The 18,156-nt window shown below is 37.3% G+C and overlaps 1 protein-coding gene across 1 annotated transcript in view; it reads right to left on the bottom strand.

Annotated features, from left to right (window-relative positions):
• Positions 1 to 18,156, bottom strand: part of HOOK3 (hook microtubule tethering protein 3) — a 106,923-nt gene that overhangs the window by 66,589 nt on the left and 22,178 nt on the right. Inside the window, 3 exon segments of the mRNA XM_020969613.2 lie at positions 3,585 to 3,717; positions 4,041 to 4,091; positions 8,087 to 8,159. Of these exon segments, the coding sequence (XP_020825272.1) occupies positions 3,585 to 3,717; positions 4,041 to 4,091; positions 8,087 to 8,159 (257 nt within the window).

Raw genomic sequence — 18,156 nt, 5'->3', positions numbered from 1 at the left:
TAATTACAAAGAACAAAACCCCAAAACATTTAAGTATTTAATCAGAAGGAACTACGGAGATACAGAGAAAAAACAAAAATGCTCCTGTCTCAAGAAGTTCATATTCTATTCAACCTGCTGACTTCCCAGTGACTGCCAAAAACATGATAATGGTATTCAAGGCCCTACACAATTTGGTTCCAACTTACTTTTTCAGCTTTGTCTAATATTATTAGTCACCAAACACTTTATATACATATTGTTGTCAATACTGCTTCCAATTTCTGGAATAATCCACCCCTCCCTCTCCCTCATTCAAGGCCTAACTCAAGACAACACCTCTTCTTTGAAGCTGTTCCTTACTTTCCCAACCAAAATTGATCTCTGCATCATCAAATTTCTCATAGCATTTTTTTCCACTTTTCACTCTACACAATCTTTATCATACCTATCTTTGCATCCTGAACACCATACTCAGTACTTTGTACATGGTAACTGCTTAATAAATATTTGTTGAAACAAAGAGGAATTTACAATAGGCTACTTTATGTTTTTTGAGACAGAACAGAGTAGTATAATGTAGAGGCTGGCCAAAAACCACACTTAGTTGGTGATTAAGAAATTTTCCTAACATTAAAATGTTCAATTGCCAGACCACTTACCTTTCAAATTGTTCACTCTCTATAAATTAAACTTAGCTTTCCAAATTCCTTTTTTTGGTAACCTAATACTTTCTCTTTGAAAAAATACTGACACTCAAATACCCTGGTTTCAGAACCACCACCTCTCTCCTTGTTCTTCTACTTCCAAGTGATTTTTTATCCTCTTTCCAAACTCTTAATTTGGATCTTCTTAAAGGATTTTCCCTGCCCTCTTTTCTCTCTACAACCTCTTTCTTGGTAATCTCATTCACTTCACTGATGTAAAATCACCATCTCTATTGTTATGACTCTCAAGTCCATATACCTGCAGCTCTGACCTTTTTTCTGAGCTCCAGATCCACATCTCTATTTCACGACATCACAACCTGGACATGTGACCAGTATCTTAAACTCAACTGTTCTATTAAATTCAGCTGAATATCTAAAATTTAATACTCTAAATCAACTACTCCTGCTGACAGTGCTTTCTATCTGTGACTCTACCATTTTCCCTGTCTCAGCCATAATCTTAACTTTTGGCTTGATTTGCCTTTTCCCCTTGTCTTCACTTTTTCCACCCAAATATTTAGCAAGCAGTATCAACCCCACCTCTACAGCATCTCTTGGACCTTCCCTTCCTCTCCATTCTTAATACTGCCATCATACTAAAGGCCCTCACTGCTACCCACTTAAAAATGGTTATAAAGAAATCCTTAAATATTTCCTAAACAAAATCTGTCTCTTCATTTGAACTCATCCTTCATGTCACCATTAGACTAATCTTATGCACAGATCTGATCATGTCACTCTGCTCAAAAATCCACAGTGACTATTGATTAATGTACAAGTTACCATGAGTGGGGAGTGGGTACTCAAGGTTCTCTACGATCTGGCATCACCTTACTTTTCCAGCCACAGCTCACACCACTTCTTTCCATTTACTCTATGTTCTAGCCAAACTGGACAAACAGAAATAGTATCCCAATTTCACACACTGTGTTCTTTGCTTACATGTTTTTCTCAGGCTGATACCTATACACAATACGTCCTCTCTTTTCTATTCTTTGTTGAATGAATTGCTCTTTTCATTACTTAGAAGTCCATGTTATCTTCCTAAACTTACTCTGATTCCCTTGGGGCAATCTAACAACTTGGCACCCCTAGACCTCACAGAACTTTATTTTATAACCTTTTAATGTACTTTTCATTGAATTATATTTATACAGGGTGCCTCAAAAGTCTTAAGTCAGTTTTAAGCCTTAATAGCTAAAAACTGCCCTAAGACTGATCCTGCATGTGTTGCTCTTACCTTCTTTTATTAGGCTATAAGCCCCCTAAAGGCTTTGTACCTCTTGCTCAATGCCTAGCAAAGTGCTGTGCACACAGCAGGTGCTAATAAATGTATGTTATATCACATATCAGTGTACTTCAATACACCTTCTGGAAACAATCATTTACGCAGCATCCATAAAAAAAATTATCTATTTGATCAATATGACCAACCAACCACAAGTATAGAGGATCAACAATGACACATGTCACCCACCTCCTAACAGAGGTGATGGAATCTGAATGAGATATGTTTTTTGGCTATGGCCAATATAGAAACTTGTTTTGCTTAACTATGCATATTTGTTACTAGGGTTTTTTCTTTTTTCAATGGAGAGAAGGGAGTATATGAGAGAGAAACAGGAAAGAGACAGAAAATATAGATTATTATTTGAAGAAAAGTAAAAATTTAAAACTATCCAAAACAAAGCTATGTGATGGCTATGACTCATCCTTAAAAATAAATGATCGTTTTTACTTTATAGGACTTTTTTTGCTTATTAAATATAATTTAGATTAGTCAACAAATAATAAAGGTGTCTTACGTAACCCTCATCTTCAAGCTTCCATTCAACAAAGGGAAGATAGGTCCACCAATTTTAAGCCCTTCCTCCTTCACAGTTCACAGAATAAAGCATTGAAATATTTTTCCCATGTCATAATATGTATGTGCATACATGCCCATATGCAAGTTTTTAAGTGTATGCAATCACAGGCATGCCAATTCTTACTGATGAAATCTTTATTTCTATTCTGGTTATGGGAGTTAGGAGCAGTTTTTGTAGGGGCAGAGAAATACCTATTATAGTGGTATATGTTATGGCAATTTGTTCCAAATTTTCAGTGGACTGTATTAACAAAAATTGGATTTACTCCATTTATTAAAGTGGAATGAACCAAAAATTCAGATTTGCACCCTTTTATATACCAAAAGCAAATTAATATTAATAAAATTTGATCAAATCCTAAAAAGATTCATGAAGCTTTTCAAAGAATCACAACACTTCTAAGTTGGGAAAGTCTGAAGTAGCCACATGTACAATCCATACCTGAGAAAGAATTTCCTCAACAACATATTCAAATGTTTATGTTGCCTTGGTTGGAATCTCTTTAAGAAGAGGGAACTTGCTATGTTCCAAGGAAACCTCACTCCACTTTGGATAGAGCTCTTGTAGGAAGTTTCTTTTTGTATCACGATTAAACTTGCCTTTCTACGGCTTTCCTGTACTGCTCCTAATTTTAGCAAACTCTCTTAACCACAGAAATGAAGCACAGCAAGGAATAACTAGGAAAATGAAGCATTTTGATACTTTAAGTAGGAAATATGTAATCAGTATTTGAGATCTATCATCTTGACATAATGACTACAGAAAACTGACAACAGTCTGTATGCTGAACAATTTGCCATCACTTCTTTTATTTGTTTTCTTTGGTGGCACATCATTTCATTGTTGGCCCATGGTAATCCTTTACACCGGGCACCAGGAAGCTAGCTGTTTTCAGTGGAACTCTGGGCAATTCAAATAGTTCAGGCACTGGCCATTCCACTCCCCTTTTCAAAAGAAAGGGAAGCCTTCCTACTACTACTTTTCTTAATTGTTTAAGATCACACATAGTAACTTCCAAAACGTTTACCTTGTTTCTGTTCACAGTTCACAGCACATCCCAAAATGAGTTGAAGCATCCTTCCAAGCTCTGCAGCATCTGAGTGTTCCCCAATAAGATTAACATCAGGAAGTGTAAAATCATTAATCTGCTGTCCTAAAATCTGAAGAGGGGGAAAAAAATCCCATTTATGTATCTATGTTAAAATGAAGAGATCCAAACAAGATCTTCAAATGAGATGTCAGTACCAGAATCTGGACTTGGCTGTAAGGGTGAGTATCCTATAATTCAAACCAACTGTCTTGGCCCTTTCCTTCCCTTTTACCTAGTATAGTGCCCTGTACGTAGCAGGCATTTAATAAACATTTGTTGAAAAGTTTAGGTTGTTTTAAGGACTCTTTATCACCTGATTTTTCCATCTCTTTTGAATTTAACATGGCCAGCAATTATGCTGGCAAATAAAAACAAATCCCTCAAACCCCTTACCTCATGGTTGTAATCCAGAATGCCTTTTAAAATTTTCTTCAAATTGCTTATCTGTTCAAAGAAAGAGAAAAGATAGTTGAATAAAAGTACAACTCAAGTTAAGTCCAACTATATTTCAAGACATGTTTGTGGATGACCAATGATTTTAGTCAAATAAGGTGATATTTTTAAAAATCTTGTTACCATATTTGGGTTGTTACCTTCATGGTATCAAAGAATATATTTTCTTTATGTATTGACACTGCTGCAGGAAAAGAACATGTAAGTACTTCCTTGCTGAGTTTAATGCATGTCTATTTTGAACTCTCTATGTGTGTATTCAACACTCCTTTATCCAGTTCAGTCAAGAGGTATATTATATGATGCTTGCTTCCTGAATCCCTTTCCCTATGTTTATATGCTTCTTCTTGAGCATAATACTTTGGCAAAATAAACTCCTCTCTCCTCTTAATTTATTTCCTAGAGTATTCCTTCTCCCCTCATTTTTCTTTCCTTTATTAAAACCAAAGGAACAAGGGGCAGCTAGATGGCACAGTGGATAGAGCACCGGCCCTGGATTCAGGACAACATGAGTTCAAATCCGGCCTCAGACACATAACACTTACTAAGCTGTGTGACCCTGGGCAAGTCACTTAACCCCACTGCCTAACCAAAAAATAAACAAACAAACAAAAAACCCAAAAGAACAAACAAAACTATACTCAGCCCCATGTAGCTAGGTGACAAAGTAGATAGAGCACTCTTACAGATTCCATGAGTTTTCTCCATCCTGTTTTTCAAGGATTCCATAGGGTAATGTCTTCTACCTTCTTTTTTAAGCTATTTCTTCTTCCAGTTTTTTTCATTCCTAAATCTTATTTCACTTTTTATCTTTTAGCTTTATTTCTTCTAGCCACTCTGGTAGTCTTTGTGACTAAGCCATTTTTTTTCCTTAAAGAGTTGTTCACTTTGTAGATGCTACAGGGTTACTCCTTTCTTCTGGGTTTATCACTTGGATTTCCCTTATTCCACAGTACAGGCATATCTTGGAGATACTGAAGGTTCAGTTCCAGATCTCCACAATAAAGCAAGTTACATTAATTTTTTGGTTTCCCAGTACAAATAAAAATGATGTTTATACTATACTATAGTCTATTAAGTATGTAGTAGTAGTAGTACGTCTAAAAAACCCAATATATTTAATTTAAATATTTAATTTAACTTATAACTTAATTTAAGAATACTCTTGCTAAAAAATGCTAACCATCATGTTGAGTCTTCAGCAAGTCAATCTTTTCGCTGGTAGAGGGTATTGATGGCTGCTGACTGATGAGGATGATGACTGCTGAAGGCTTAGGTGGCTGTGGCAATTCTTAAAATAAGACAAAAATGAAATTTGTCACATGGACTGACTCTTCCTTTCACTAGAACACTCAGAGGCCATTGTGGATCGTAAGTGGCCTAATTTCAATACTGCTGTGTCTTCAGGGGATAGGGAGGCCCAAGCAGAGGGAGAGAAATAGGACCAGGTGGTTGGTGGAGCAGTCAGAACACACACGTTTATTAAGTTTCCTGTCTTTTATGGGCATGGTTCATGGGGCCCCAAAACAATTATAATAGCAACATAAAAGATCACTGATCACAGTAACAGATGTAATAATGAAAAAGTTTGAAGTATTGCAAGAATGACCAAAATGTGACACAGAGATATGATGTGAACACATGCTACTGGAAAAATAGTGCAGAAAGTCTTGCACAGGGTTGGCACAAATCTTCAATATGTAAAAAAATGCAAAGTCTTCAAAGCACAATAAGACGAGGTACGCCTGTATTTCTTCATTGTTTAGTGTCTTTTGCTTACTCATATTTTCAGCCTCAGTTCTTGGATTGGGATTTTGTGTTTGGACTAGTCTCCTCTGGCACTCCTGGATGGGCTAGGTGGATCTTAATTGGTCTGCTTGCCCCTGCAGTCTGTGTTACTGCCTATTTGGATGGATGTGGCTAGTATGAAGCCCCACCATCTTCAATTGCTGGTTTCTGTTTTAAGTTTCCTAGCAGAAGAATGCAGGTTCAGGTTCAGGTCCAGATTGGTCTCTTTCTCTTTGCATGATTCTTAGTTAGGAGTTGGTTACATCCTCTCTTGTGTTATTAACAGGGAGCAATGAGATGCTGGAAATCATATGAGTTTGAGGTCTCTTACAAATCCCTGCTGGTACACTGGTGCTGATTTGGCCCTGTCTCCTGCTATGGTTTTAGGACTCTGAAGAGTGTATGGCTGGGCCACTTCCTTGGCTCAGCTTTCTACTGGGGCTGGTTCTATCCTTCACTTCTATTCTAACAGGCCAGCACAGGATCTGGTGCTGGCTTGTTATAGTACTGTTCAGAATGCCAACTGGCCTTAGGTCTATTTTCAGGAGTTCTCCCTAGCTTACTTCTTCTCTCCAGCTCTGCTAGCTTTTGGCCCAGGTACTAGAGTTTAGGCTGCTTTACTTGGCAAAAGCTTATCACCCAGGCTTCACCACCATGTTTGCTTGAACTACCTTTCCTGTTCCAACCCCACTATCAGTTTCTGTATTCTTCTGGCCATCTTTTTGTGCAGTTCTGGACTTCACAGAAGCTTACTTCTAATTTCTTTCTGTATTTTTAAAAAATTTTCATTATTCTATGTGATCCCTTGTTTGAATTTTGGGGAGAATTTCTGTGGGAGCCCTCTGCCTTTCTATGACTTTTCATGTTACCATTTCTATTTATTTATTTATTTGTTTGTTTGTTTGTTTTTTGGTTTGGCTAGGCAACGGGGTTAAGTGACTTGCCCAGGGTCACACAGATATTAAGTGTTATGTGTCTGAGGCCACATTTGAACTCAGGTCCTCCTGAATCCAGGGCCCATGCATTATCTACTGTGCCACCTAGCTGCCCTAATGTTAACATTTTTAACCAAACTTCAAGGTTAATTCTTCACTTCGTATTTAAAAGAAAAGATGAAATGTGTTTATTAGTGTAACTATTACTAAATGGACTGTCTTTTAGATCAGAAATATCAAAATGCAGCAGGAGTGGCAGATTCAGATTAAAATATGATTAGGAAATATTTAACAATATAAACAAAAATAAAATACAACATACATAATGCTAATTTGTGGTTTTATAAGCAACATGCCACACAAGGATCCATTTCTATTTGAGTTTGACACCACTGCTTTAGATGACTATACAATCCTACCACAAATAACAACTTAAAAGTTATTTCTCAAGGAGTGATAAAGCTGTGCTATAAGAAATGATGAGAAGGATGCTTTCAGAAAAACCTGGGAAGACTTACATGAACTGATGCAAAGTGAAGTGAGCAGAACCAAGAGAATATTGTACACAGTGACAGCAATACCATATGATTATTAACTGTGAATGACTTACTCTCAGCGATAGTGGTCTAAGATAATTCCAAAGGACTCATGAGGAAAAATGCTATCCATCTCCAAAAAAAGAGCTGAGGGGAGTCTGAATGCAGATAAAAGCATTTTTTTAAATTAAACTTTATTTTTCATGGGGTTTTTTTTGTTTGTGTTTTCTTTCACAACATGACTAATATGGAAATATGTTTAGTATGACTCTACATGTATAATCTATATCAAAATCCTTGCCTTCTCAATGAAGGGGGAGGGGAGGAAGAGAATTTGGAACTCAAAATTTTAAGAAACAAATGTAAAAATTATTTTTACATGTAATTGGGGAAAAAAATACTTGGGGAAAAAAAAAGAAAGAAAAAGGATTTAAAGTTGAAAAGGGTCTTAAAGACCATCCAGTCTAACCCCTTCATTTTACAGATCAACAAACCCCTTCATTTTACAGATCAACAAACAGCGATCTGTCCAAATTCACACAGTATGTAGTAAGTGGTAGAGCTGGGATTAGAAATCAGATTCCAAATCCAGTAAGTGCCCTTTCTACCATACCATACTCCTCCAAATCTAAAGAGCTCACATAACAGCAATACACTAATAAACCCAAGTATCAGAGACAGACAAGTAGTGACGGATACATTTGTAGGTGGAAAAATAGGAAAATACCTTTAATCTCCAATTATCTCCCACTTCTGTTTTGATTCTATTTAGCCAATTTTCATCAAAATATACAGGATCTCTGCAAATAAGAAAAAGCTGGTTTATTAATAGTAGATTTTAAGATCAAAGTAAATAGGGATTTCCTCCTATAACATTATAGCAATTCAACATAAAAAACCTGTTATATTAAAGAAATCAATAAACATATACATGAAACTACATACAATAATATTTTTCAGAAGACTAACTGGAAGTGCTAATAGTTTATAAATTACGAATTTTATCAGAACAACAAACAAAAGGAGATAAATGACACCAGAGTAATGGTGTTTTTTTTTTTTAGTGAGGCAACTGGGGTTAAGTTACCTGCCCAGAGTCAAACAGCTAGGAAGTATTATGTGTCTGAGGCCAGATTTGAACTCAGGTCCTCTTGACTGCAGGGCCGGTGCTCTATCTACTGCACCACCTAGCTGCCCCCAGAGTAATGTTTTTAAATAAACAAATTAGTCCCTACAAAAGGAAGTACACTAAACTGGAAAGGGATAGGGTACAAATACCATGCTAATTTCTAAATATGTTTAAATGCTACTAAAATGCTCTCTTTATTAAGAAAACATTACCAATCAGGAAAAAAAATGAAACAAATTAAGGTTAAATTAACCTCTGAATACTTCAAGCAATGCCATCCTATAATAATTCAAAGATCAATAATGTCATTATTTTATACTTTTCAAATATCATTTTAGGAAACACCTATCACTTATTAACATTATAGCTAGTAATAATTTATAAATCAAACTGGAAAGATATAGCTCTTGTTCTCTAGAGACTTAAAATCCAAGAGAACACAAAGCCAAGTGCTAAAACCTAGATATACTACAGCTTCAATTGCACTTCAGTCAATTCATATTTTTTTCTCTATACAATAACGGACAACTCTCTTTCAACAACAAATAATATCTGTGCTATAAGCTTTAGGTTTCTCACTATCAGAATCAAGATCATCTAGATGCATACAAATGGAACAAGCCAAGACTTTAAGTTAAAAGATCTGGTTCTAGTCCTAGCTCTAGGTCTTACTAGCTGTAGGAGGGTAAGTCACTTAATCTTTCTAAGCTTATGTTGTATCTGTAAAACGGAGATCATGCCATCTGCAGTACTTACTTAAAATTATAAAATCACAGTACACTGGAGCTCAGTGAAACCAAGGAAATCAATTAGTCCACATCTTTCATTTTACTGATGAGGGAGCTGATCTCCACATGTAAGTACAGTGACTTAGCTAAAGTTAAAGTGTTATAATGATCAATGAGATGGCATTATATGTTAAGTGCTTTGTAACGGTACATTGTTATATAAATACAAATTACTATTATTCAGTGCATAAATAGATAAGATACGAGATCAATATTGCAGATAAAGAAAAGGACACAGCCATCCAAAGGAAATGAGAAAGAAATGCTAACTTTCAGCTGATTATAACTAAAAGGAAATTCTCTTTCTCCTTAGAAAAACTATGTGAATGGTAATATAGCACGCTGAAACTTGCAATGCACTTTAGCAACATTATCTCATTTAATCCTTATGACAGTTCTGTGAGGCTGTCAGTCAACAAGCATTTATGGAGCATTCTACTATGTGCCAGGCACTGTACTAAGGTAGGAATGAAAAACATCATGGTACAGTAGAAAAGAACAATGGGTTTGGCGTCAATCAGTCACTTATCTTTATGACCTTCCGGCACATCATTCAACCTCTCTGGGGCTCAGTTTCCTTTTCTGTAAAATGAGGTCTCTTAAGGTTCCTTCCTTAGAGACTACTATATTTAAGTATCCAAAATTTGTATACTATTAGACCCATTATACAGAAGAGAAAAGGAATAGATCACAGGATTTAAAGTACTTAGGTTACAGTATGGATGGGGTAAAATTTTTAAGAAAACAAATCTTTTTCAATCTGTGTTCATAAATTAGCTTCTAAATTCAGGTGTGTGTGTGTGTGTGTGTGTGTGTGTGTGTGTGTGTGTGTGTGAAATTAACAACTGTGTACATTTAACTGTAATATTTCAGGTAGAAAACACAAAAGTTTAAATATAGCTAATATTAATGAAATACATAGACTAATTTTTTTTCAGGTTTGAAATAGGTCACACGAATTTAAAGTTACACTTATTGCCATTCAGCTCCCAGCACTGGTTATGGCAGAGAGAGCAGCTAGGAGTTCAAATGGTCTGTAAACTGAAACAGGCTGTGTCTTTTATAAGCTTAAAGCGCTAGATGAATGTGAGTTATTACCAGAGAAACTTTCAAGGACAACCACTCCATAGAAATCGCTTACTAGAATTTCATGGAGTCATATATTAATTTCAAGGAAAATTAATCCTTAATTTAAAAAAATTGACAGTCTTGTGTTTTCAATGATTCCTATCACATGTGGTCAATTAGTTGGAACACCTAGCTTCCCAGATTGTCTGCCTCAGCTGAACTGCTGAGAAGCCATTTACTGTTTGGCAACAATCAGCACCTAGCTAAGTGGGCCATAAACTGCATCGAAACATAAGCTCCTTTGAGGGCAGGAACTCCTCTCTGTTTTGCTTTTGTATGCCCAGTTTAACACAATGCCTTGTACATATGTTAGGTGCTTAATAAATGCTTACTGGATTTGAACAAAAGGTAAGCAAACCATTATTTTGGAAACAAAAATATTTTAGCAATTTCTTTACTAAAGAACGAGTTATCAGACAGCAACCACACATTCCAGAGTACACTCTGAAAAGGCCCCGTTACTAAAGTAAGAACAATATATGGTAAGAGAACTGGCAATAATACTTCAGAATCTCTAATACTCAGACAGAAATGTCCACTTTTATTTTTTGGTGACTTTTTTCAGTAATAGTATCATTATTAAAATAGACTACCATGTCCAAAATTATTATATATGAGATTTTTTTCTGATGTGTAAGACATACTGAGCGATCATTAGATCTGGGGGGACAAATCTTTTTTTTTAATAAAACCTATCTTTTAAAATGGAAGCTAAACATGGATTATTTTAAAGCTATATGGAATATTAAGGAACAGACTCCTGAAGTGTGATTCTAAAGCGCTACATGTAGCCAGGGCTCATCTGGCAAAAAATATAGTCCTAGGAAAAGTACTGGGTTAATTTAAACTGATTCTCTTCCCTTTTTGCTTCAATTATTGGTATTTTCAGAAGTAAAATGCCTGTGTAACAATCACAAAATATTTAAATATTTGAGAAGAATTTAACATTATCTTTTCATTAAGTACAAAACCCCCTCAAACTAATTAGCCTACCTTGATTAGGTCATTTTATCCCTACCTTATACTACACAAAACATATCCAGAAACTCCTTTGTCTGCTATTAAGAAACAGCATATCCCATACTTAAGTTCATCATACCTAAGTGGAAATGCTTTTCACATCCTACATATTCAGAACATCTTCATCCGGAAGACTAGGTACTGCTACTTTGACAGAGGTTGGATACTGTTTGATTCCATTCATACTTTGGGCCCTACTGCTAGCTGTACAATAATTGATTAACATATTTCCATGTTCAGAATATTGTTGGTGTGAACACTGTGCCAGTGCTCAAGAAAATCTTTTCATTTTAAATTGTTCTAGAAACAGTGAAATTAATATTTGGAAGAGAAACAAAAGGATGTTTGTGTAGACTTTCCTTTCCAAGAAAATTTTACTCACAAAGGATACATCTTGTTTTAAAAGTTAGCAGCTTTTTCTCACCACAAATAACTGCTATCAAAATCTTAATTTTTAGACAGAACATTGATTTAAATACATAATGCACCATAACTCAGAGCTCTGAATAATTAACAGACACTACTAACTAAGTGTCCCATAGGTCACTCAAAGCCTTGATTCTTAACTTAAGCTGGATTGTTATTCAAATGCTGGATTGTATGTATAGAATATATAATGTACAGTGAAATAAGTTATTAGAGCATGTGCAGACTCTATGTTGTATATATTGTTTTTTCAGGCAAGAGGATTTTGAATAAAATGGCTTTTAAATTTAAAAAAAAGAAAAAAAGAAAAAGCCTATCCTGACTTAACAAATATTCTAGTTAACACACAATTATCATATAACATATAGATTACTATTTCTTTTTAAAGAAAGAGATATAAAATATAGTGTAGGAAGACAGTATCATGTAATGGAAATAACAGAACCGGAAATCAAGAGAATCCTTAAATCCTGCATTGTCACATTCCAGATAAGCAGCCTTTGACAAATTATTCAACCTCTTTATATCAACTACTTTATGAAGAAAATGAGCACAATAATGCATGGTTTACCTATGAGAAAAGATTTTGTGAAGATAAAATAAAAAACATATGTATGAAAGTAATTTGAAAAGCCCTAAACAAATCAGGTATTAAATTTAACTTTTATCTTCCTTTGAGGATTAAGCACTTTGGAACTGTGATGATAATACTTGGGTTGTCAACGTATTATGCTAAAGTCCCAGTTGACAAGATTTCCAGTTGATATACTCCATAAAAATCAGTTGTTTTTGTAAGATCTGCTTCAAGTTACCTAATCACAATATCCTCATGACTAGATTTTTCATTTACCATAGGATTATACATTTAGAACTGTTAAGAGGTTCAATTCCCTCATTTTAGAGAAGAGGCGCTGAGGTCCACAGACATTAAGTGATCTTCCCAAAGTTGTGAAGAGTTTATGTTCAAACCCATGTCTACTTCCTCCAAATCCAGCAGTCCCTTCACTGTACCACTCTCCTCTCGAAAGAAAGTATGCATTTTTTTTCTTACAGGGGGCAGAGCCAAGATGGCAGAGTAAAAGCAGTGACTTGCTTGAGTTCTCCCACAAACCCCTCCAAATACCTGTAAAAAATGGCTCTAAACAAGTTCTAAAGCAGCAGAACCCACAAACAGACAGAGTGAAACAAATTTACAGCCCAAGACAGCCTGGATGGTTGATGGGAAAGGTATATCACATAAGGCTGGGGGAGGAGTGCAGTTCAGTGTGGGCGTGCAGGCCCCAGTGAACTTGGAGCAGGCCTCAGAGGACTGAATTGCAGGCAGCTGTGGTACTTCTCAACTTCTCAACCCATGAGTCAAAGGCAACTTAGTTCAGTAGGAAAAATCTGTGTCTGCGGTGCTGAGAAAGGAGTGTGGTCAGTCTCAGCCTGATTCACAGAGCACGACCCTGGGGTGGTGGCTGCCTCAGGAGCTTCCAACCCACAGACTGAGGGGGAATTGAGTGGCTGATAGAGGGGGATTGCAGGGATCTCTCTGCTGGTGCAGGATTCCCTTGCTTTGCCTGTGCCTGGATCTGGGTTACAGTTCTGGGTGGTGATCCTGGGGTGAGGAGGAGCAATGGCATGGTGGAACTTGTAGTGGCTGTGGAAAGAGAATCCTCCTTACAGTTCCAAGGCAGAAAAGAGTGCTTGTGGTCACTCATAGACCAGAGCACAGGTCAGGAAAGGACTAAACACCTAGCCCCTTATTATACCACCTTGGAAGAACTGAAAATTTACAGGTCCCGAGAAGTATCTCTGAAAACAGCTGCACAAAACCCTAGAAGCTTGGGACAGTACATTCCCCACACTGGAAGCAGATTCCTACCTTAACAAAGAATTCATAACTCAAGTAACTGGCTGGGATCATGAGTAAACAGAGCAAAAAGGGTCAGACGATAGAATCTTTCTTTGGTAACAAAGGAGATCAAAACATAAACCAGAAGAAGACAACACGGTCAAAGCTCTTACATCCAAAGTCTCCAAGAAAAATATGAATTGGTCCCAGGCCATGGAAGAGCTCAAAAAGGAGTCTGAGAAGCAAGTAAGAGAAATAGAGGAAAAACTGAGAGTGATGCAAGAAAATCATGAAAAACAAATCAACAGCTTGCTAAAGGAGACCCAAAAAATACTGAAAAAATAGCCTAATCCAAATGGCAAAAGAGGTCCAAAAGGCCAACAAGAAGAAGAATGCCTCAAAAAGCAATTAGCTGAATGGAAAAGCAAGTCCAAAAGCTTACTGAAGAAAATACTTCCTTAAAAATTAGAACGGAGCAATTGGAAGATAGTGACTTTATGAGAAATCAAGACACTGTAAAACAAATCCAAAAGAATTAAAAAATAGAAAACAATGTGAAATATCTCATTGGAAAAACAACTGAGCTGGGAAACAGACCCAGGAGAGAGAATTTCAAAATTAGTGGACTATCTGAAAGCCATGATCAAAAAAAGGGCCTAGACATCATCTTTCAAGAAATTATCAAGGAAAACTGCCCTGATATTTTAGAACCAGAGGGCAAAATAGAAATTGAAAGAATCCACCAATCACCTCCTGAAAGAGATCCCCAAAGGAAAACTCTTAGGAATATTGTAGCCAAATTCCAGAGTTCCCAGGTCAAGGAGAAAATACTGCCAAGAGGCCAGAAAGAAACAATTCAAGTATTGTGGAAACACAATCAGGATAACACAAGATGTAGCAGCTTCTACATTAAGGGACCACAGGGCTTGGAATATAATATTCCAGAGGGCAAAGGAGATAGGATTACAACCAAGAATCACCTACACAGCATAACTGGGCATAATCCTTCAGGGGAAAAAAAATGGACATTCCATGAGATAGAGGACTTTCTTGATTGAAGATGAAAAGACCAGAGCTGAACAGAAAATCTGACTTCCAGATTCAAGACTCAAGAGAAGCATGAGTAAACAGGAACAGAAATCATAAGAGAGTTATTAAGATTGAACTGTTTACATTCTGCGTGGAAAGATGATATTTGTAACTCATGAGTCCTTTCTCAGTATTAGAGTTTGTTGGAGGGAAAAAAATTATATGCATATTGATAGATAGACAGACAGACAGAGATAAATAGAGGGCACAGGGTGAATTGAAGATGAAGGGGTGATATCTGGAGAACAAAATTAAGGGATGAGAGAGGATTATACTGGGAGAAGGGGAAAGGGGGAAGTAGAATGGGGTAAATTATCTCACATAAAACAGACAAGAAAAGCCTTTTACAGTGAAGGGGAAACAGGGGAAAGTGAATCTTATCCTCACAGAATTTGGGTTAAAGAGGGAATAACATATACACTCAATTGGGTATGGAAATCTGTCTTACCCTACAAGAAAATAGGGGGAGAAGGGGACAAGAGAGCAGGGGGATAATAGAGAGCAGGGTAGATTGGGAAATGGGGTAATCAGAAGCAAACACTTCTGAGGAGGGACAGGGTGAAAAGAAAGAACAGAATAAATGGAGGGGGCCGAGTAGGATTAAGGGAAATAGAGTGTGAAAATAGAGATAAGATTTGGAAACACTGAGCATGTAAGGTGAAAGCTGGTTGGTTAAAAGCATTTATTAAATACCTACGATGTGCCAGGCATTATACTAAGCACTGAATGTGAGTGAGAAGTGGAGGATAAGGCTGAGAGCCTGAGTGACTGTCAGAATGGTAGAGGCCTCCACAATAATAGGGGAATTCAGAAATGGGGAGGGCTTTGGGGGAGAAGATAATGAGTTCTACTTTGGACATACTGAATTTGAGATGCCTACACTTAGTCAAGGGGCAGTTGATGGCACAGTGTGTAGAGTGCTGTGTCTGGTGTCAAGAAGACTTGAGTTCAAACCTGGTCTCAGACACTTAACAGCTATGTGACTTTGGCAAAGTCACTTAACCCTATTTGTCTCAGTTCCCTCATCTTAAAACCAGCTGGAGAAGGAAATGGCAAACAACTCCAGTATCTCTGCCAAAAAAACCCCAAATGGGGTCATGGAGAGTTGGACACGATTGAAATGGCTTGACAACAGCGAAAAGCCTACTCAGCATCCAATGGATGAGATGCCCAATGGACATTTGGAGATGCATGACTGTAGTTCAGCTGAGACTAGGTAGGTCTAGATTTGTAGATATGGTGATCATCTGCAGAGAGATGATAAATGAACCCAAGGAAGCTAACAAATTCACCAAGTGAGGCAATACAGCAAAAAAAAAAAAAAAGAAAGAAAAAGAAAAAAGGAGAGAGAGAGAGAGAGAGAAGAGGGCCCAGGACAGAGCACATAATGCCCATGATAACTGGCTGTGACACGGATGAAAAATCAGCAAATGAGAGCCTGCAGGAGTTTTGGGGCAGACAGGAGAACCATGAAACCCTAGAAAGGAGAGAGTAGCTCAGGGAAGGTGATCAGCTGTGTCAAATGCTTGAAAAGAGGCTGAGAAGGACAGGGACTGAGAAGAGGCCTTTAGACTTGGTACTTAAGAGATCACTGGTAACTTTGAATAAGGCAGTTTCAGTTAAATGATGAGGTCAGAAGCCAGACGCCAAAGAATTCAGAAGAGAGGAAGCAGAGATGGTGACTGCAGACAATTTTTTTAAGGAGTTCAGTCACAAAAGAGAAGACAAATAGAAAATGGCAGTTGGCAGACAAGACAGGATGCAAAGATTTGTTTTTTTTAAAGGATGAAGGAGATTTAAGCATGTTTGTAGATTGCAGGGAAGAAGTAAGTAGATATGAAGAAATGGAAGATAAGAGAGACAGTGGTATGGATAGTAGAGGCGATTTGCTGGAGAAGACAGGAAAGAATGGGTAAGAGAAGGGGGAAGAAAATAAGCATTTATAAATGGGATCAAAGGTGTGTGTAAAAGCGTTGGTCTTAGAAGCAGCATGTTGGTCAGTCCAAGACCAGAATGAAAGAGAAGACAGTAGGAAAAGATGTCTAAGGAGGGGCTTGAACCCAGGTCTTTTCGGCTAAGAGATCTGCTCTTTATTCACTATACCAAGCCGCTTCAAGTATTTTCTCCCATTTTACAGAAACAGAATCTCAGAAAAGTTAACTGACTTGTCCAAAACCACACTTTAAGTTTTGAGCTCAGATCTGAACTGAAATGATTGATTTTCTGATTCCATGATAAGCATTCTTTCCACTGTACTGCCCAGAGTACCACTATCCTACTAGTCTCCCAGACTGAAAATCTAGGGGTTATCCTCCTCACCTCCTTACTCTCTCACTTCCCCATATTCAATCTGTTCCTAAGGCTCAGCAATTTTACCTTCATAACAGTTTTCAAAAGAGCCCCATTCTCTTACACTGCTAGCACCCTAGTGCAGGCTCTTATTACCTTGGGCCTGGACTATTGCAATACCCCAAGTCTCTCCCCACTCATATCTACCCTCTTACTCAGCTGTCAAAGTGATCATCTAAAGCACAAGTCTCACCATGTTAGCGGGGGGGAGGGGGGGTCCCTATCATCTCCAAGATCAAATATAAAATCCCATGCTTGGCTTTTAAAACCCTCCATAGACTGGCCTCCTTCCACCTTTCCAGTTTTCTTACTCTCTCTGACCAGGTCACAACGGTCTCCTTGATGTTCCTCAGATAAGACACTCCATCTCCCAACTCTGTGCATTTTCTCTAGCTGTTCCCCATTAACAGAACGCTCCCTTTCTTCATCTCTGCTTCCTGGTTTCCCTGGCTTCCTTCAAGTCCCAGCTAAAATCCCACCTTCCACGGGCACCGCTGGCCAATCCTTCTTAATTTTAACGTCTTCATTCTACTGATTATTTACAATATATCTAGTATACGCATGTGCCTTCTTTGCATGTTGCTCCCTCATTATTAGTCTGTGAATGATCCTTGAGATCAGGGACTGTTTTTGCCTTTCTTTGTACCCTAAGTGATTTACTGACTAAGCTGCCTCACAGAAAGATGAGTAACAATTAAAACCACAGGTGTAGATACATAAGAAAGAACAAAACTGAAGGAGACAGTATAATCAAGAAGAGAATGCTGGTAGCAGCCTTCCATTTCTATTCCCTGCCCTTTTTTTCTCTTTCTTCCTCTTGTCTCCTTTTTTCTTTTCTTCTGGTTGTCTTCCTGCCCTTTTTCTTTCTTCCTTCCTTCCTTCCTTCTTTCCTTCCTATCTATCTTTCTACCTATCTATCTACCTAACTACATTGTGCCTGAGATACCTGTTGGCCCCCAATGAAATTTATTACATTAAAAGGCTGGAAAGGATATTAATCTCTAATCTAACCTTGATTAAAAAGAAGGAAG

Source organism: Phascolarctos cinereus, unplaced genomic scaffold, assembly GCF_003287225.1.
Source record: "Phascolarctos cinereus isolate Bilbo 61053 unplaced genomic scaffold, phaCin_HiC Scaffold_2;HRSCAF=192, whole genome shotgun sequence".
NCBI classification, from domain to species: Eukaryota; Metazoa; Chordata; class Mammalia; order Diprotodontia; family Phascolarctidae; genus Phascolarctos; species Phascolarctos cinereus.
This window is presented reverse-complemented; position numbering and strand designations above follow the sequence as displayed.